We start from the raw sequence: 20,448 nt of genomic DNA, 5'->3' as shown, positions 1-20,448 counted from the left end.
TTGTGGCAATCCTTCTGCCTCAGCCTCCTGAGTGCTGAGATTACAGGTATGTGCCACCATGCCCAGACCCCTTTTTGGGGAGGAACTGGGGCTCAAACTCAGGGCCTTACTCTTGTGAGGCAGGTGTGGCGCCACTGAGCTAAATCCCTGGTCCATCCATCCCATTTTCATATCTATAAAATTGGGATGAATCTTACAGTGGATAATGTGTCGGTTTAGCTGGCATCATTTTCTTCTCCTTCTCAGTAAACCTTAAAAAATGAGGTGTGTTAGGTTTGGTAGATTGTGAGACTGGGTGCAATATCATAGACAGTATTTAAAGGCAGGAGACTAGATGAGCTCACCAAGGGTGCCAGGGTGGACACAGAAGAAAAAAAAAGACCTGATACTAAGCCCAGGAGCACCCTAGGATTTAGAAGTTAGGAAAAAATGGAGAACTGAACAAAGGAGATGTGAAAGGAGCAGCCAGTGAGATGAAAAGAAAGCCAGTTATGGTGCCTAAGAACCAAGTGAGAGTGTGATCAGCAGTGTCGGGTGCTGCTAGCAGGTCACATAAAGTGAGGCTGAGACTTCAGCATTGGACTTAGCAATGTGGAAGTCAGATACCCTGAAAGGATGTTGTTAGTGAAGTGGCTGGGATGAAAGCTTACGTGGAATTAGTTTAAAACAGAATAGCACCTGGACATGCTGGTGCTTGCCTGCAATCCCAGGTGCTCCAGAGGCTGAGACAGGAGGATCTTGAGTTTGAGGACAGCCTAGACAACATAGCAAGACCAAGTCTCGAAAACAACAGGGCCGGGATGTTGCTCAGTGGTGCCACACCTGCCTGGAAATAACAGATGCAGACAATTCTTTCGAGGTACTTTGCCACCAAGAGGAACAAAGCAAGGGTGAGGACAGGAGATAGTACCTAGATGGAGGAAGTAAGACCTGGAAGTTGTGTTTCAGACGGAAGGAGTCAAAAGATTTTTTTTTTTTTTTTTTTTTTTTTTTTTTTTTTTTTTTTTTTTTTTTTTTTGGTACCAGGGATTGAACTCGGATCCTTGCACTTGTGAGACAGCAGCGAAACCACTGAGCTAAATCCCCGGCCCACAAGATATTTTGATATTGGCGAGAATCTTCCTGTACAGAGAAAGATGGATAATGTACAAAAGTATGAGAATGGTTGTAGGGAGTGTGACGCTGCACATCTGTCATCCCAGCACTCCGGGAGGCTGAGGCAGGAGGAACATGCGTTTAAACCCAGCTGGGCAACTTAATGACTCAGTGGGCCTGTCATAAAAAAGGGCTAGGGATAAGAAGGCCTGGGTTCAATCCCCAGGGTGGGGGGCAAGAAAAAACAAGGAGAAAAGAAGGTTAACTTTTAGATAGGAGCATGGATTATGTGTCTAGAAAAATTATCTGTGTTCCTAAATTGCTCTGGATGGGCTCAGATCTTCCAGAGTGGTGCGATTACTGTCGTGCACCACACGCTCATCGGACAACTCTCTTAATTGTATTTGTCCTTCATACATAACAGGTGGTAATTACTGGCTTCTGTGTTTATATAATGCTCTTGGATGTTTTTGTTAGTAATATTTTTTAAACTCTTTTCTGAGTTAGAATTGTTAGGCTTTAACTCTTTATATCAACTAAAGGGTATTCTAAAGTAACTTCATTTGTTCATCCCCTGTTTGTTAGTCCCTGTCTTAGTTACTTTTCTGTCCTTGCTGGTGCAAAATATCCAACACCTGAGTTAAAGGGGGAAGCATTTATTTGGCTCACAGTTCATAGATGTTTCAGTCTATAATCATCTGGCTCCAAGGCAGGGTGGCAGAGGGGCAACAATTTATGGGGCGAGAAGACAGCAAAAGCAACAAGGGACCTTGACAGTCTTTCTGCTCCTTTTATCCCATCCAGATTACTGGAATTAAGTTGTTGCCAAAGCAATCACTCATGTGTAGTGATTTAGTAATCACTTGCCTTTAATCCCAGCATCTCACATTCCAGATTCAGCCACCTCTGAAAAAGAAGGCCCCACCTCATCTGCATAAGGCTTTGGGGAACATCTAGACACAAACCATCACAGTCCCTGTGGGTATGAGGGAGAGACAAGCATGGAATCTGTGCTCTCAGAATCCATGGTCTAATGTGTTGGAGACCGAGACATGATGTAGTGAAAACGCAGTGCCACAGTTTGAGCCAGAGTATTATGGAAACAAAGAACAGCTCAGCCACATTTCCTAGATTTGAGTTTAGCTCTGGCATTTATTATTTCCATTCTATACACACTAGCCTTCTAAATTAGATTCTGTTGGGCCAGGGATTTAGCTCAGTGGTGCTGCTGCCTGCCTCACAAGTGCAAGGTCCTGAGTTTGATCCCTGCTACCAAATAATCAATAAAATAAATTAGATTTTGTTTTAAGATTAGGTTGTTGTACAAGCTTGTAAAGCTGACACTCTTGGAAGCTGAGGCCAGAGGATTGCAAGTTCAAGCTCAGCCTGGGCAATTTAGCACGACCCTGTCTCAAATGAAAGGAGGACTGGGGATGTATCCTCAGTGACCTGCTTCGTCTCTTCCCCCTGCTGCAGTGCAGTACCAATAGTAGAAAAGTGCCCGAGACAGTAGATATTCAGTAATAGCTGTTGAATGAATGAACACACAGAAGTGTATAGTATCTACAGATCTGTTGTTTTGCTGGAAGCAGACTTCAAATTTGACTCCTGTCTCTAGGTGGCAAAAAACAAACCCGATGAATTATGTGAGTCACATGGTGCATTGGATAAAAACCAAAAGGCTATATAGAAGAAACCTGATATGAAACTCGAAAGACAGTTTTCCTTTCATTTCTCAATAAATAACAGTTAATTATACATTTTGCGTATTTTTCTAAAATAGGGCTGAACCACCACCTTTATTTTTTTTAGTTCTGAAAAGTGAACCCAGAGCCTTTACACTGAGCTACATCCCTATCCCTTTTAATTGAGACAAGATCTTCATTACATTGCCTAGCTGAACTCAAACTTACAATCCTCCTACCTCAGCTCCCTAGAGTGCTGGTCTTACAGGTGAGCACCACCGCACCTGACTTGAACCAGCATCTTTGATGGAGTACCATACAGCATGGTCACTTAGGTATGTACTGTTCTAGCTCACCTTGATCCTTGCTTTTTTGTTTTCTTATTCACACAGGGCTCATGAGCAGCTAAATGTGAAACGTGAACCACTCCAGCTCATCCAGCCTCAATTTGAGACGCCACTGCCTGCACTTCAGCCTGCTGTGAGTAGGTGTTTGGGGTCCTGCTGCAAAGCCGCACTGTTTATTCTCCCTTCATCCATTGGGGCCCTCACTACACATCCTTCCATGTGCCATTTGTGGTGCTCCTTATGGAGTCGTAGTGCTTGGCTTCTAACTTAAACTGTTAGTATTCCATAGGGACTTCCATGCGGTGAGCTCAGTTCCTAGCTGAGGATTCAAAGATGTGGACTTTTCTGGCTATTAAACACTTTCCAGCCAGGCATGGTGGTGCACACCTCTAATCCCAGCACTCTGGAGGCTGAGGCAGGAGGATCCTGTGAGCTCCAGGCCAGCCTGGGCTACAAAGTGAGTTCCAGGTCAGTCTCAACTACATAGTGAGACCCTGTCTCAAAAAACAAACAAACAAACATTTTCCATCTTGTGGGGCAGGAAGGCTTATATGAGAGTGCCTGGGTAAAGAAAAAAGCTGGCTTGGGATGTAGCTCAGTGGTAGAGCACTGGCCTAGTGCTGCATGAGGCCCTGGGTTTGATCCCCTGCATGAGAAAGCAAGAGAGAAAGAGAGATAAGGAAAGCTTTGTGTTGACTTCCAGGTATTGGCCACTCAGCCTTATAGCACAAGTCTGACAGCCCAGAGGATAGACAGGTATGGACAGGGTTTTCTTCTCAGTACCAAGGATCAAACTCAGGACCTTGCACTTTGGAGCCACTGAGCTAAATCCCCAGTCCTAGGACAGGTTTGGTTGTTTGTTTGTTTTGTTTTGTTTCTTACATTCTGGTCCAGCATTAACCTGCCCTATTTTTTCCTCTTCCAGTGCATTCTGCAATGTTATGAGCCAGTTGGCTTTAACTTGCTAGATTGCAACTGGCTGTGATGGGAATATTTACATCATAGAAAATGGAAAATATGAGAAATTAGATTTTTTTACTTTGTTTTGTGCTTTTCTTTTTTTTTGGTACCGGGGATCGAACTTGGGTCCTTGCACTTGTGAGGCAGGAGCAGAACCACTGAGCTAAATCCCCGGCCCAGGTTTTTTTACTTTGTTTTGAGAGCTGGTAGTAAAATACCATCAGAGCACTGGTTTACACCTATGCATTCTGATTCTAAGTTCAGTGCTTTCTACACTAATCTATATTTGCTTCCTCAAATAATTTTTGTCTCTAAAGAACTCATAATTAAATAAGGAACCAGTTGTATAATTAAATGATCCACACAAACCAAAGTCTTCAGCTGTGTATCGCTGTGCTCAGTTAATCGGCGTTGATGTGTCAGCTTGGTCAGTTTAATGGTGCAGTTAGAGCTGGTTCCATTGATTGCTTGCAGCATGGTCTAGCTTGACCTGGGTCTAATGGGTGAGGGCTAAAGGAGAAGATGGGAGTTTGCGTGGTTTGAAGTAGGGTCAGGGCTGAGTTGCCCTCCAGTTGCCCCTGTGTCTCAGCGCTCTTTTTTTTTTTTGAGACAGGGTCTCACTGTGTAATTGACACTGACCTGGAACTTACTATGTAGCCCAGGCTGGTCTCAAACTCACAGTGATCCTCCTGCCTCAGCCTCCCCAGTGCTGGGATTACAGGCGTGCTCCACCAGCATGGCCACACCACTCTTAATTATGGTTTTAGATAATCTTATGAAAGACTCTTTCCTTTAGGTTTTCCCTCCCAGCTTCAGGGAATTGCCACCTCCTCCTCTGGAACTGTTTGACCTAGATGAGACGTTTTCCTCTGAGAAGGCCCGGCTTGCTCAGATTACCAATAAGTGTAAGTTTAGCTGATTTTGAAATTTTTGTTTTCTTTTATGAGTATTATTTAACTGTGAACCTCTAAGATTTGATGTAAGAGAAGCTTAGAGATTATTTAGGGAGAAGAAAATATGAACAGATGTATAAAGAAATATTTGTTCATTTCACGTGAACGATACTGGTTGTTTTTCTTAAGGCCAGTTATCTCCATGAGTCAGAACATGGTGCTAAGCAGAAAGCCAAAGGTCTCGGCTTTGATCCCTGTAGCCCTTATTCTGATTTATCGAGTCTTGACCCTGCCTAGCAAATCTAGGTCATGGTCATAAGAACAGTTAGATAAGAAAAATGAATAAGGCCCACAATGAATGTAATAATTGTGTATTGCAAACATATACTAATAAAAACAAAAATTTTAAAAACAAACGAAAGAAAAGAAAAATGAACCAGGGTCTGAGGGTCACAGAAACTTCAAATTGGGAGATCAGTGCACCCACCCTGACCCATGCATGAAGAAATGGGCCCCCAGGCCACACAGCTCAGGCAAGGGGTCCCCTGACTGTTGACTCCTCCTGACGTGCCCTGCCTCCCACACTGCAAACAGCCTGCACACACATGCCCCCCTGTGCTAAAATGGTGACCCTGCTCCTAGGAATCTAATCTAAGGAAATCAATGAAGGTACATAGATTTCATGTACACTATTTATTTTAAAAATACAATAAAATTGGGAGTAGCCTTGTGTCCACAAGCAGGAGTTTGGTAGTAAATTGTGTCACATTCATTTGGTGGGGCGGGGGTCAGGATGTAGTCATTATGAAAGAGATTTACAAAGGCCAGGGAGTAACATGGACAGAATTTAAAAGATAATCCTAATGAAGACAGCAAGATACAAACCTGCACATAGTTGGATCCCTACTATATGACTAGATTTCTTTGTGGTCAAAGACCAAAAAGGCATACACAAAAATAGAAATAATTCAATGTGAATAAAACATTTATTGAATCTGTGTTCTCTGCCAGGCATTGTGGCAGATACCAGGCAATCAAAAATTAGTAAAACATAAAGATTAGTCAGGCAGGTGGCATATCCTGGAATCCCAGCATTTAGGCTGAGATAGGACTCCTGCAAGTTCAGCTTCATAATGAGGCTAAGGCCATCCTGGAATACATTGCAAGGTCCTGTCTCAAAAAACAAAGAAGCCAGGCGTGGTGGCACACGCCTCTAATCCCAGCACTCCGGAGGCTGAGGCAGGAGGATTGCTGTAAATTCGAGACCAGCCTGGGCTACATAGTGAGTTCCAGGTGAGTCTCAACTTCACAGTGAGACCCTGTCTCAAAAACAAAAACAACAACAACAAAAAAAAAACAAAGAAAAAAATATAAGGATTAATTCAGAAAGAATCATAGATTTGTGAAGAATCTGATGCTTTAGCCTATGTAAATTCTTGTAGGCACAAAATACAAAAACAATATAGCTTTGTAAGATATAAATTACAGCTTTAGGACAGGTGTGGTGGCGCATCCCTATAATCCCAGCATTCAGGAGGCTGAAGCAGGAGGATTGCTGGGAGTTCAAGACCAGCCTGGACTACATAAGTGAGTTCCAGGACAGTCTCAACTACATAGTGAGACCCTGTCTCAAAAAAAAAAACCAAGAAAGAAAGAAAGAAAGAAAATGCATATGGTCTCAAGGTCCATCCATTTAGCTATAAATGAAGCTTAAAGAATGAGAAATTATTAGAACTATATACTGAGTTTTTCTTTGATGGCTTAGGATCAAACCCCGGACCCTGTCCATGCTAGTTAAGTGCTCTACCACTAAGCCACACCACCACCCAAAATGTTTTTATTTTTATTTTTTATTTTATTTATTTATTTTTTGTTTGTTTGTTTGTTTGAGACAAGGTCTCACTATGTAGTTGAGACTGACCTGGAACTCACTGTGTAGCCCAGGCTGGTCTTGAACTCTCAACAATACTCCTGCCTCAGTCTCCTGAGTGCTGGGATTACAGGTGTGTGCCACCACACCTGGCACCCAAAATGTTTTTAAAACTTAAATTTCTATCATGACTTTTTAAAATGTACCTTAGCTGGGCATGGTAGCCTATGCCTGTAATCCCAGCACTTGGGAGGCTGAAGCAGGAGAATTACTGCTAGTCTAAGACCAGCCTGGGTTATATAGTGAGTTCAAGGCCAGCCTGAACTACATATGGAGACTTTATCTCAAAAACTAAAATAAATAAAGGGGCTGGGGATTTAGCTCAGTGGTTCCGCTACTTGCCTTACAAGTGCAAGGTCCTAAATTCAATCCCTAGTATAAAAAAAAAAAAAAACAAAAAAACCTAAAATAAATAGATAAAAATTTAAAAAGTAAAAAATGTAAATCAGAGGGGAAGAAAAGACAGACTGTTTTGAGTAGGGCGGTAATGGCTGTCCAACATAGATATAGAGTTGCTGGGGCCAGATACTGTGCACACCTATAATCCCCAAGCACTCTGGGAGGCTGGGGCAGGAAGATTCAAAGTTCTAGTCCAGCTTGGGAAGTTTAGTCACTTAACAAAAAAAACCCTGTCTCAAAATAACAAATGGGGTAAGGATGTAGCTCAGTGCAAAGATTCAGAGTTCAACCCCAGTATTATACCCCTCCCCTGCAAAATGCTGCTGGAAATGTCTTTACAGAAGTTCAGGGATGTGTTGGTGGTGGAATTGTGGGTGATTTTCTTTTCTATAATAATCTTAGAATAAATGCATTTTAAAAACACCTATATGCCCAACTCACAGTGGCACTTGTAGTCAGAGAATTAGTTACTTGATTTCCTATTGGTTGCTCTTATAAATTATAATGTAGGAATGCTGAATATGGGGATTAGGTAAGCCAGAACCAGAACCAGAACCAGTTCACCTTTAGTTTAGTTAGGAAGGGTGGCTTTTTTTTTTTTTTTTTTTTTTGTCTGGTTAAGACAGGGTCTCACTATGTAGTTCAAACTGGCCTTCATCTCATGTGTGGCTTGAGCTGGCCTTGAACTCTCTATCTTCCTGTATTAGCCTTTTATCCTAATTTATAGAAGCAGCACATCTGATATCTCTAGAGTTTGTCACTATTCATGTCCTGGTGTCATGTCACCCTAGGGAGTGGTGAGGATCTTGAGAGATGTAGAAACTAGATAAAGAATACCTAAAACACACTAAGTCCTTACTTTGGGAAGGGCAGAAGTCAAGGGTTACACTAATTACCTGAACTGTACTTAGGTACTGAAGAAGACCTGGAATTCTATGTCAGGAAATGTGGTGACATTCTTGGAGTAACCAGTAAACTACCGAAGGATCAACAGGATGCCAAACATATCCTTGAGCACATCTTCTTCCAAGTGGTGGAATTCAAGAAACTGAACCAGGTACAGAGCGTAGGAGGCTCACTGAGGTGGGGGCTCTTCAGGCAGCCGTAGCATCCATACGCTGTGTTTGTCATTCTTTAGTTCTATGCATATTTATTCATTTCACTGTGAAATGAGGGCTGAGGGCTTGGATACATTCCCAGCAGTACTTACCCTAGAGGCATGAAGGACAGACACCCAAAGCCAGAGTAAGGAGCCTGCTGTGGTCTTTTTACTGGTGCCTTCAATTGCATTTGCTATCACTTATCATGGTGGGTGGTAGGAAGTGGTCAGAAACCCCATCCTGGTAGAAAAAATTAATCCTTAGGTTGAGTTCAATCCTACAACCAGAGAAATCCTATGTGTCCCAATTAATGATTCCGAATCTTTAATTAAAATTCAAAACTCCAAAGCCAGGTAGGGTGGTACACGCCTGTAATTCCAGCTGAAGGAGGCTGGGACAGGAGGATTGCTGCCAGTTTGAGGGCAGCCTGGGCTATGTAGTGGGTTCAAGGCCAGCCTGAACTACATAGTAAAACCCTGTTTCAAAAAAATAAAAAATAAATAAATTAGTGATAATAAAATAAAATAAAATTCAAAACAACAAAGAGTTGATATTTTGGGCTGTGTGCTGAAGTGCTGAAATACTGAAATTCTATGCTTTATTCTCTCATCCAGGAACATGATGTGGATACAAGTGAAATGGTATTCCAGAACAATTTCTGAGGACCACGCCTCTCCAAGTGTTTTCTGCCTCCTGAGTTTCTCTTTGTATTTTGAATTGTTCTTCCCTTCTTCACCAGTGTGTAATACTCCTCCTCTGTGAGCTGTAGGTCTGTGCATCTCTTCTAGTGCTTAGGTAGGTAAGGTTTGTAACTACAGAATCTTTATGGAAGAGACATTCCATTTTTTAAAATCAAATCTGTTATTGAATCTGTGCTTTTATAATTTATGAAGCAGTCTGTAATTGAAGTCTTTTTTCTGACTTCCCTTTAGGATTTGAGTCTTTTTATCAAAGATACACATAACTCTCAAGCTTGTTGAAGTGTACTGTATAGCTTTCTGGACAAATTCAAAAGAATACAAAACAAGCCAGACATGGTGGTGCACGCCTGTAATCCCAGCACTGGGGAGGCTGAGGCAGGAGGATCGCTGTGAGTTTGAAACCAGTCTGGGCTACATAGTGAGTTCCAGGTCAGGCTCAAATGCATAGTGACACCCTGTCTCAAAACCGCCCCCCCAAAAAAAAAAAAGAATACAAAACAAACTTAACCCACAGTCTGTCTTTCCCACTGTACCTAAAGCAAAAGTTAAAATAACAGATGCCTTCCTAAGATGGGAAGGTCACTCACCACTTGTTTGCCAGCTATTACAAAATATAACCATTTAGAGGCTGGAGGCTCCACCCATACTGCCCCCATGTTTCTGAACTCCTGAAGCACTCACTTCTGTTATTTAAAATGTGACAGACTGTCCTAAGGAGCTAGATGGTGTTGTCATGGGACAATGGGAAAGACTGCTTCTGCTTGAGTAGGGTAGTTGTCTGGAAATGCAGAAGAGCGTATTGGAATACACTGGAGAACTTCGGGGAACCCTGAATGCTAGACAGAATATTGTGCAACCATTGAAAGTGCGTAAGGGATATGGCACAATGGGAATCATTTAGCTGGTGGGTTCAATAAAGATGGAAACACCAGCAAGCGTGGTGGCGCATGCCTATAATCCCAGCACTCTTGAAGACTAGAAATTTGAAGCCCAGCCTGAGCAATTTAGTGACTTAGTGAGACTCTGTCTCACAGTAAAAAAAAAGGGTTGAGGACATGCAGTGCAAAAACCTTGGGTTTAATCCCTAGTACCAAAGCAAAGAAAAAGGGGGAAGAGCAAAAGGAGGGCCATTTAGGAGACAATGTGATACAACTACAAGAGATAGTAACATGGATGAGGACTAAACTGCTGCTGGGGATTTAGCTGGTTCTGCTGTAACGCCTCCCTCACAAGCACAAGGTCCTGAGTTCAATCCCTGGTACCAAAAAAAAAAAAAAAGTTGTCTTTCTTTTTTTTTGCCATACTGAGGATTGAACCAGGGCCTTCACACTGAGCTACCAATCTACATCTCCAGCCCTTTTATTATTTTTTATTTTGAGACAGGATCTCACTGAATTGCCCAGCAGAGCTAGAATTTGGGATCTCTCTGCTGAAGACATTCAGTGTGCTGGTTACAGGCATACACCACCACACCCAGCTGGAAATGTGGCATTTTGAAACAGATTTGATCTGGGATGGAAGTTTGAGCACTCCAGAAGGCTGGAAAAAGTTCCACTTTAGCCTGAGTAATTTAGCAAGACCATGTCTCCAAATAAATACCAAAAAAGGCAGGGAATGTAGCTCAGTGTAAAGGCCCTAATTGGTTTTTGTTTTGTTTTGTTTTGTTTTGTTTTTTGAGACAGGGTCTCACTATATAGTTGAGACTGACCTGAAACTCACTTATGCAGCCCAGGCTGGTCTTGAACTCACAGCGATCCTCCTGCCTCAGCCTCCTGAGTGCTGGAATTACAGGCGTGCACCACCACGCCAGGCCAAAAGGCCCTAGTTTCAAACCCTCATACTACCAAAAAAATAGACCAAAGCCAAAGCAAAACAAACAAAAAAAACCACTGAATTTGACTGAATCTTGGATTGAAAAATCATCTACAAAACATCTTAAGGACATTTAGGAGACACTCTGGATATGTATTATTTGTTTGAGACAGTATCTCGCTGTGTAGGTCAGGCTGACTTTGAACTCACTATGTAGCCAGGTTTAACTTTATTCTTTAAAAAACCAGGCATGGTGGCACACGTTCACAATCCCAGCACCTTGGGAGGCTGAGGCAGGAGCAGTACCCAACCTAGCAATTTAGTGACTTAGTGAAACTGTCTCAAAATAAAAAATTAAAAATAAATTTAAAAGGCTGAGGCTATAGCTCATTGTGAAGGTCCCCATAGCTAGGGATTTTCTTAGTTGGCAGCCCAGTTTGATGGTAAGAGAAATTAACCTAATGTCAAATGGTAATTGGGCTGGGTGGTGCATAATCCAGCACTGGTGAGGCCCAAGAGGGGTATGTAAACTGGAATCCAGCGTGGGCAACCTGCGTGCATAAAGGTAACAAACAAGAAAACTATAGGAGTTTGTCAAGGGGGCCCCTGATCCACACTGGGAAGTTAGGGAGGACGTGCGGCCCGGGCCAACTAAACGCGAGCTTCTGTGACCCAGCAGAGGCTGGCGATGTTCCTGCTATGCTCCCTCTCATCCCCTGGGTCTGTGGCTGGTTCCCGCACCGCTGAGGGGGCCGATGCCTCGCAGGGGTGTCGGGAGGCTGGAGCTGGGCTCTGCGCGCGGGTCCCCTGCGTGACGTCAGGCGGCGCAACTCCCGTGATGCTCCGCGCGGCTTCGGGTACTGACGTCACTCTTCCCTTAGGCTTTTGACTTTCGCTTGCTCTAGAGGCGCCGTGCTACAAGCCACGTCATTGGTTTGAGTCACCACGGGCAACGGGTTGACGGGTTCACGCTGAGATTTGGCTTTCCATTCTAAGAGGAACTAGAGGATTCCGCCCGGTACAGCCGCGGGTTGGGTGAGGCTGTGCAGATGGTCTCTCACCTCTACGCCTTATCAACTGGCCGTTCCTCTCCAACTTTGTACCAAACTGCCTGCCAGCCTGCCTGCTCTGTTATTAATAGCAAGTGACTATTAGGAAACACAGAACTAAGTCTTGGCGAAAGCCAATGCTCCAGCAGGCCTAGGGAAGCGGTCGGGGGCTTGTCTCAGGTCTCATCTCCCTCACCAGAAACGCGAGGGATCCGGATTGGATGGTTCTTGAAACCGAAGTTCTCTGCTTTGTAGTAGCATTCATGAAATCAGAACCGAAGCTGGCATAAGCCTGAATAAACTCAGGCAGGAGTAGATGGTCCTGTCCTGTGATCAGTGATTCCGGAGAAGCCCCTAGAGTCATGCAAAAAGTTTTTATCCATCACTTCTCAAAGCTTCCTTGTGTAGCCTTGTGATCCCTCCTCTGCTGCATTGTCATTTTAGATTGGCTGCTGTCGCCACAGATCGGTTTGTAGATTCTAAACTTTTATTTTCCTCATTGAGTTTATTGGTACATTTTAGGTATACAGTACGGTTACACACATTATTGGGATCGTGTACCTTTACATGACAGGTGGTCTTGGCTCTCATTTTTTCCCCTTGTCCCTGCCCTCCAACCCCTTCTCCCCTCCCCAGATTCTAAACTTTTATATAAATGGAATCATACAGTGTGTTCTCTGGCTTATTTCAGCATAATTGAGATTCACTTACATCAGTAATTTCCTCTTTTCGTTGAGTAGTATATCACTGGTTGGATATCTGTAATTTTATATCTGTAATTTTTTTCCCCAGCAGTTGTTGATGGATATTTCAGCTTTCCAGTTTGACGACATTACAAGTAAAGATATGTAGGGTCAGGGATTTAGCTCAGTGGCTCTGTACCTGCCTCCCAAGTGTAAGGTCTTGAGTTTGATCCCTGGTATTGGGGAAAAATAGTAAATAACAAGTAAAGCTATGTAAAAGCTCTTTGTATGGGCATATACATTCTTTTTTTTTTTTTAAAGAATGGCTGGGTCATAAAATAGGTGTGTACTTGTTTCGGTTTTTTTGTACCAGGGATTGAACTCGGGTACTTGTGCTTGAAAGGCAGGTGATGGCACCACCGAGCTAAATCCCCGGTAGGTGTGTACTTGTAAATTTGTTTTGTTTTGCAAATGGAATTTGGGTGCAAGTTACTCTGACCTTGGTATGTAGGCTTCAGCCAGGCTTGCGTCTATAAACAAGCCAATTGTGGGGTTAACTTCACAGCCTGCTGTGGGGCACAATCAATATTGCAGTCCCCTGCACTTTGGAGACTGAGGCAGGAGAACTACTATGGTAACCCAAATGGCTGGGCATTCAAGGCCTTGGCCATTAATAGAGCTAATGTTCTGCTCAATATCTTCCCTACCAAGTGGTGATCTTTTATAAAGAATATGGATGTTTGGGTTGTCTCAAAACTAAAGTCTGGCGCCAGGCTCAATCTTTTCAGTATACTTTTACACACAGAACTTCCCAAATTTACATTTAAAATTGTGAGCACTTTGCTTCAATCTACCAGCCCATTTTAACTGTGTGACCAGGGCAATTTGCTTAATAAATTTTTTTTTCTGAAGAATGACCAAAATCAACTCCTTATAACTGTATAAATGTCAGAAACATGCTATATACATACATAAGTGAACTAATCTGCTCACTGATGTGTGTATGGACTCCCTGGGTGTCTCATTGGGCTGAATTACAGACCATGCATAGTAATAGATTTTTAGTATAAAGTGTAGCATGATGTTAAAGCATTTTAGCTTTTACACATATATTGCAGTTCTGGGTGACCATGGAGAAGAATCAGCAGCATTGTGGTGCTAAGCTAGGTTGCAACCATTTGTACTACACTTTTCTTGCCTTTAAAATGTGGGTTGGGGATGGAGCTTAGTGGTAGAGCTCATGCCTGATGTCCTGACAGCTGAGAGTTTGATCCCCAGCACTGCAAACAAAAAGTTAAGGAGGCTGACCTGTAAGTAGGCAAAAAGGCAGGTGACCTTGCTGGGCAGAGTGATACACTCCTGTAATCCCAGCACCCTGGAGGCAAGGAAGATGGCAAGTTTGAGCCCAGTCTGGGAAATTAGCAATTCAGCAAGACTTTGTTTCCAAAAATAAAAGTGCTAGGGATGTAGTAGTGCAAAGGTCCTGGATTCAATTACAATAGTTTTTTTTTTTTTTTTTTTTTTAAGGCTGTACTTATCATCAGTCAGTGTTTTGCATCTAACGTGGTGCTGGGACCTGAGCATTTGATCTTTCTTTTTCCAGCACAGGGACAGGCCTCGAGTCTAGGACCTTAGGTGAGCACATGATGGGATAACCAAAGGCTGGAGCCTCCACACTCAGGGAGACCACGTCCAGGAGATTTTCCCAGCAGAGCTGAGAATGGATGTGGCTGCATCCAGGATGCTAAGAGTTTTCTCCTGGGGGGTGGTAATAACTGGAGAGGACACACCTGTGGGGGTCACTAGATTATATCTAGCTCCAGTGTGTTCTCCCTGTTACCTGACTCAAGTCACTTGCTCCCTGATTCCTCTGGCTATAGATTATGGAACAGCTGGCCTCAGTGCTAGGTTCCAGGTCAACTGAACCAGCTCCCTGCCTCTTGCCTTGGGCAAATATCTCACTCAAGGGGCTAGGGATTTAGTTCAGTGGTTCTGCCGCCTGCCTTACAAGTACAAGGACCTGAGTTCAATCCCCAGTACAAAAAAAATCTCACTCAAACAACCAGGTCCTGCCTTGCCCTGAATGGGACTAATAAGCCATTAAGAGTGTATGCTCTGGGACCAGGGATTTAGCTCAATGGTTCTGCCACCTGCCTTGCAAGCACAAGGTCCAGAACTCAATCCCCAGTACCAAAAAAAAGTATGCCCTGCTTAAAAAAAAAAAAAAAAGTATGCTCTGTGTAAAGCAGCTTTCTGATCCTCAAAGGATAAGTGACAGGGAAGCTGAAGAGTCTGGATAATAATAATAAGCCAGGGAGCCAGGCATGGTGGCACACACCTGTAATCCCAGCACTCAGGAGGCTGAGGCAGGAGGATTGCTGTGAGTTTGAGACCAGCCTGGGCTACATAGTGAGTTCCAGATCAGTCTCAACTACATAGTAAGACCCTGTCTCAAAACAAAACAAAATGAAGCAAAAAACCAAACAAAACAAAACAAAAAAAACCCAAGCCAGGCATGGCAGTGCATACCTATAATCCTAGCCACCTGGGATTGTGAGGCAGGAGGATCACAAGTTGGAGCCCAGCCTGGGCAATTTAGCAATTTATTTATTCCCTTCCCCTTCACAATTTAGCAAATGTCCTGTCTCCATTTTTGATTTGTTGTTCTTTTGAAATCAAGTCACTCTATATAGTACAAACTGGCCTTGAACTCACAATGTAACCCAGGCTGATCTTGGACTTTTTGCAGTGATCCTCCTGCCTCAGCCTCCTGAATGCTGGGATTATAGCCTGTGTTACTGTGCCCAGCTCCTATCGCAAATTAAAACCTGAAAAGTGTTGATGTAGTTCAGTGTGAAGGCCTTGGGTTCAATTTCCAGTATGCAAAAAAAATTTTAACATAATAATAATAAGGGTTTGGGAAAACCACCAATGCAAACAAGCAAACTGTAATACAGTTCTTTTGTGTCAGGGACTATTCTTTGTGCTTTATATACATTAGTTTACTCTAATAACTATCTTCCAGTAAACATAATGTTGAGGCTCATGACATACTGCCCCAAACTATGACCATAAAAGACCAAGAACATACCATTTTCAAATATGTACTCTAAGGCCGGGGATTTAGCTCAGTGGTTCCGGCGCCTGCAGCACAAGGACTCGAATTTGATCCCCGGTACCCCCCTCCAAAATATATATGTATACTCTACTTCTTGGGCCTCCCCCCACCATACTGGGGATCAATCCCAGGGGCTGTCTACCACTGAGCTACCTCCAGTCGTCCTCCACCCTCTCATCCCATACTTTGGATTGAAGCCAGGGCCTTCACATTGAGCTACATACATTCCTAGTCCTTTTAAAATTATCTGTCTAGCCAGGCATGGTGGCACATACCTTTGGAGGCTAAGGCAGGAGGATTGCTGTGAGTTTGAGGCCAGCCTGGGCTACATAGTAAGTTTAAGGCCAGCCTTAACCACATAGCAAACCCTGCCTCAAAAATAAATAAATAAATAAAATAATAAATAAGATTATCTTTCTATCCATCCTGGGGATTGAAGCCAGGGCCTTCACACTGACCTACATCCTAGCCCTTTTTTATTTTGAAATAGTTAAATTGCCCAGGTTGAACTCAAATTCACCATCCTAGCTCAGGAGTGCTCAGTTTATAGGCCTGCTCCACCACACACAGGTAAAGCTGTTCTTTTGTACAAGAAATTTACATTTATAAAAAAAAATCTACTGTGGTAAAAATTCTGCATTAGGAAGATAAGTGCTCCAGATAACCGTTATTACCTGAGAGACTGAATCTGCATAACAAGACAATTTTCATTCTCTATGCAGTTCCTTCCCCTACCCTGCAGTAATTTGTGTCACCAGGAACCCAGGCAGAAGCCCCAGGCCTCCATTGCTTTCTCTCTCTCTCTCTCTCTCCCTCCCTCTCTCTCCTCTCCCCTCTCTCCTCTTGTGGTGCTGGGGATTCAAGCAGGTCTTTCACACTGGGGAGCTACATCCCCTTCCCTCACTCTGCCCTATGTTTAGTTTTCATTTTGAAACAGTCTAACTGTCACTAAGTCACCCATGCTGGGTTTAAATCTATCATCCTCTTCCCTCAGGCTGCCAGAGTGCTGGTATTACAGACTTGCATCTCTAGGCCTCAAGAAGCTTCATTTACCTGATCCTTTTTTTTTGTATGGCTCCCAAGGACATGTAAGTAGTTTAGTATGTGTGACTTTTCTCCTGTCAATGTGATTTCGTTTGTTCTTGGATTTTTGAGACAGGGTCTCACCATGTAGTTCAGGCTGATCTTGAACTCACTGTGTAACCCAGGTTAGCCCCACATTTGCAGTAATCTTGCTGTCTCAGCCTCCTGAGTGGTGGGATTGCAGGTGTGCGCTACCATGACTAGCTGTTTTATGTCAATTTAAATTGTAGCTGAGTCAAAGAAGCTAGAAGGGTTGTGGGAAGCAATTTATTTTTTTCCTTACAGAAGACTCGAATTAGATAACCCAGGTTAGGGAAATTTTGCTTCAGTTTTCCCATCCACTGAGAGAGGATAATACTAGTGTGTCTCATAGGATTATTATGAGAATTAAGTGAATTAAAATTTATAAACAGAACAGTGACTGGAACCTATTTTTAAAAAAAACCTTAAGGTTTTGATAAATTCCTCCCCCCCACCCCGCTCGCGCTCTCTCTCTCTCTCTCTCTCTTTCTCTCTCTTTCTGAGACTGGCTGGGCTTGAACTCACAGCAATCCTGCCTCAGCCTCCCAAGTGCTGGGATCACATGGGATCCATGGGCCAACATGCCCAGCTTCTCTATTTTTATTTATTTTGTCTTTTTGGGGGCATGGAGGATCGAACTTGGTACCTTGTGGTTGAGACACAGGTGTCGGTGGCACCACTATGCTAAATTCCCAGCCCCCTCTCTCTCTAGTTTTAGACAAGGTCTTGGTGTGTAGCCCAGGCTGGTCTCCAACTTATGATCATCCTGCCTCAGCCTCCAAAGTGTTTTGATCACAAGTGTGTGCTACCACACCCAGCCAGCAAATCCCCATTTTCAGATGAGGAAACTGAGGCACAGAGGAGTTGGGTAATTTGCCTAATATAATGCAGCTAGTGAGCAGTAGCCTGGGAGGCAAAGCCCAGGAAGTCTGGCTGCAGAGTTACACCAGCAATGAGGAGAGGATATCCATGAATTACTTTGGGAGGGCAGAGGGTTAGGAAAGTCTTGAATTCAGTGATGTTGAAGCTTTTAGCTCTTGTCCTCCTGCTGCAGTACGTGAAGTTTGCAGATGCTGGCTGGACTTCTCCCAAGTGGCTCACAGTTTCGGGAAGAGGGATTTGAGACCTAAGGCGGTGCTAAGAAGCTGGAGTCTCCACAGCTCCTATTACATAGCTCATTTACCTTCCTCGCCCCACTCCCACAGAGACATCCAGTGAATCACAGGCAGGCAGGTAGTGATATAGGGCATACAGGGTGTGTGATCGATGGGCCTCCAAATAATACAAGGGAAATATTATAACTCCCAACCTACTAGATGTCCCACACGTCAAGTTCACATTCTCTGAAATCAAAGAATGAATTCTAGGGAAGGAGGTTAAGAGTAGGAAGAACTTACTGAAAGACAGCTTCTGTCTAAGGCAGACAGAAGGGGCTCTGAAAAGTGGATTGCCCATGAGCCCCGTTTCTCAAGGCTCTTTTATAGAGCAAAAGCCATGGCAGGGGTAAGGTGTGACAAACTATAATCAACTAATAAGATCACAAATATATTTGCTTAGTTATTATTGATCCAATGGAAAATCACAGAATGGGTATGAGGTGGGATAAAACTATGTTCAATCAATAAGATTACAAGTATAATTGCTTAGGTATTATTGATTAAATGGGGAAGCAAGTCACGTAGCAAGCCTACCTGAACCGAAGGAGGACTTTCTGGGAAGGAATGGTCCAGGGAGGTTTTGGTTCCCCACCCAAGGTGACTGGTGCCTATTTAGAATATCTAGGGGAAGTACATGGGTGTGGTCAACTCTTTGTCTCAAAGCTTGGTCTTTAATGCATGTGCCTCCAGCCACAGTAGTCTTTGCCCTGACTTCTACGAGGGCCCAACCCTGGCTGACTGCCTAGAATATTTCTAATTTAGTTGTCTACAATAGTAGGGCATGGCCAAGCTGGCTGGGGGAATAAGTGGGACCTGTTAATTATAAGATCCCAGGACAGTGCCAAATAATCTCCCCCCACCTCCAATCTAGACCTGTTGTGGGATGTTGGCTTCATATAAGGACACAGATGCCCCAAGAAGTGTGCTGTTGCATTGTTTTCATGGTAGCCTTTCCTGTGTCTCCAAGACCTAGAGTGTACTTATATTTTTGCTTTTATCTTTTCCTCTGTTTTGTTTGGCCCAAGTTCTTTCTCCAGAGCCAGTTTCTCCCTTACCCTACACTTTTTTTTTTTTTTTTGAGACAGGGTCTCACTATATAGTTGAGACTGACCTGGAACTCACTTTGTAGCCCAGGCTGGTCTCACAGCGCTTCTCCTACCTCAGCCTCCAGAGTCGTGCCCTTCACTCTTCACATAAACTTTGTCACCATTTTTAGCTTGTCTCATTCAATTCTTTGTTCATGACAAGAAGAACCTGGAATATAGTTATTTGGTGAGTTATTTTTATTTTTGGTTTTTTTTGAGACAGGGTCTCACTGTGTAGTTGAGATTGATCTGGAAGTCACTATGCAGCCCAGGCTGGTCTCGAACTCACAGTGATCATCCCGCCTCAGCCTCCCAAGTGCTGGGATTACAGGGATGTGCCACCACGTTCAGCTGGTGAGCCATTTTTAAAAGGAAGCTACCTATAACAATGACACTCAGTACTTGGTAAATAACCACCTAAAATGCAAAAACCCTGCCCAAGCTTCTAAGAGTTTAAGTGCATAATAATAAACTGAATTTAAGACAACAAACCCTTGACCTGGGGTCTTGTGCTGACTACTGGAGTGAACTGAGAGGTCACTTGGACCCTAGGACACTTACAGATCAGAAGGGGAACAAGTACTTGGTGTCAGGTGCAGTGGTTTATGCTAATTTGTAATCTGAGTTGCTTTGGAGCCAGAGACAGGAAGATCTCAAGTTCCAGGCCAGTCTAGGCAATTTAACCATACCTGTCTCAAAAAAAAAAAAAAAAAAAAAAAGGAAAAGGGGGTCTGGGTATGTAGTTCAGTGGTAGAGCACTTGCCTAACATGAGTGAGGAGGGCCTGGGTTCAATTACCAGTACTGCAAAACAAAAAAGCCCGACAAAAACAAAAAACCAAGGATTTGGTGGATAGGGGACCCCAAGGATCAATAGGAATTAGTCCAATAGAGGTGCTGGTCCAGATAATGGCCCTAGCAAATGCCTGTAGAGAACATTTGTCTTATCTAGGGCTTGCCTGGCAATCTGTTGTAGAACACTGTAAATCCGATTATCGATTACAGAATTTACCCTAAGGGAGAGAAAAGAGGTTTAAATTGTAGAGAGGTTGGGTTTGCTTTTTAGGATTGTCGCCCTGAGGTTGAAGAGGAAGCAGCGAGGTTTTCGGAAGGTGCCCTAGGATAAGAGCCGCAGGGGCCAGGGAAGTATTTTGGGCTGAAGCTGCGCTTTCGCTCAAACGCCTGGGTTTGCCATCCTCGCGCCTCATTCCCTTCTCCGTCTCCGCTGTGTGGGACACTCCCGGACCTCCTGGGAGGACCTCCTGGGAGGCCCTCCTGGCCTGAGTCGGGATCAGTCAGTCCCTAGGCAGCCGAGGGAGAGGCGCGGCCCCG

General features: G+C 43.6%; 2 protein-coding genes across 4 annotated transcripts in view; both read left to right on the top strand.

The window, feature by feature from the left end:
• Positions 1–20,448, top strand: part of Ift52 (intraflagellar transport 52) — a 56,113-nt gene that overhangs the window by 31,950 nt on the left and 3,715 nt on the right. For 2 of the 3 annotated variants that reach the window (XM_010631440.3, XM_019208541.2), the window contains exons 11-14: positions 3,173–3,260; positions 4,884–4,992; positions 8,221–8,366; positions 9,024–9,486. In XM_010631440.3, the coding sequence (XP_010629742.1) occupies positions 3,173–3,260; positions 4,884–4,992; positions 8,221–8,366; positions 9,024–9,071 (391 nt within the window). In that variant the 3' untranslated portion in view covers positions 9,072–9,486. Of the gene's footprint in view, positions 1–3,172; positions 3,261–4,883; positions 4,993–8,220; positions 8,367–9,023; positions 9,487–20,448 lie in introns of those variants that run through there. The other variant, XR_781693.3, reaches the window with a different exon arrangement.
• Mybl2 (MYB proto-oncogene like 2) overlaps positions 16,781–20,448 on the top strand; it is a 34,461-nt gene continuing 30,793 nt past the window's right edge. Inside the window, exon 1 of the mRNA XM_010631437.3 lies at positions 16,781–16,860. Coding sequence (XP_010629739.1) covers positions 16,844–16,860 — 17 coding nt within the window. The 5' untranslated portion in view covers positions 16,781–16,843. The remainder of the gene's footprint in view (positions 16,861–20,448) is intronic.

The sequence above is a fragment of the Fukomys damarensis genome, unplaced genomic scaffold (assembly GCF_012274545.1).
Source record: "Fukomys damarensis isolate Sample0158 unplaced genomic scaffold, DMR_v1.0_HiC HiC_scaffold_22, whole genome shotgun sequence".
Taxonomy (NCBI): domain Eukaryota; kingdom Metazoa; phylum Chordata; class Mammalia; order Rodentia; family Bathyergidae; genus Fukomys; species Fukomys damarensis.
The sequence above is the reverse complement of the archived record's forward strand: the minus strand, read 5'-3'. Positions and strand labels throughout refer to the sequence as shown.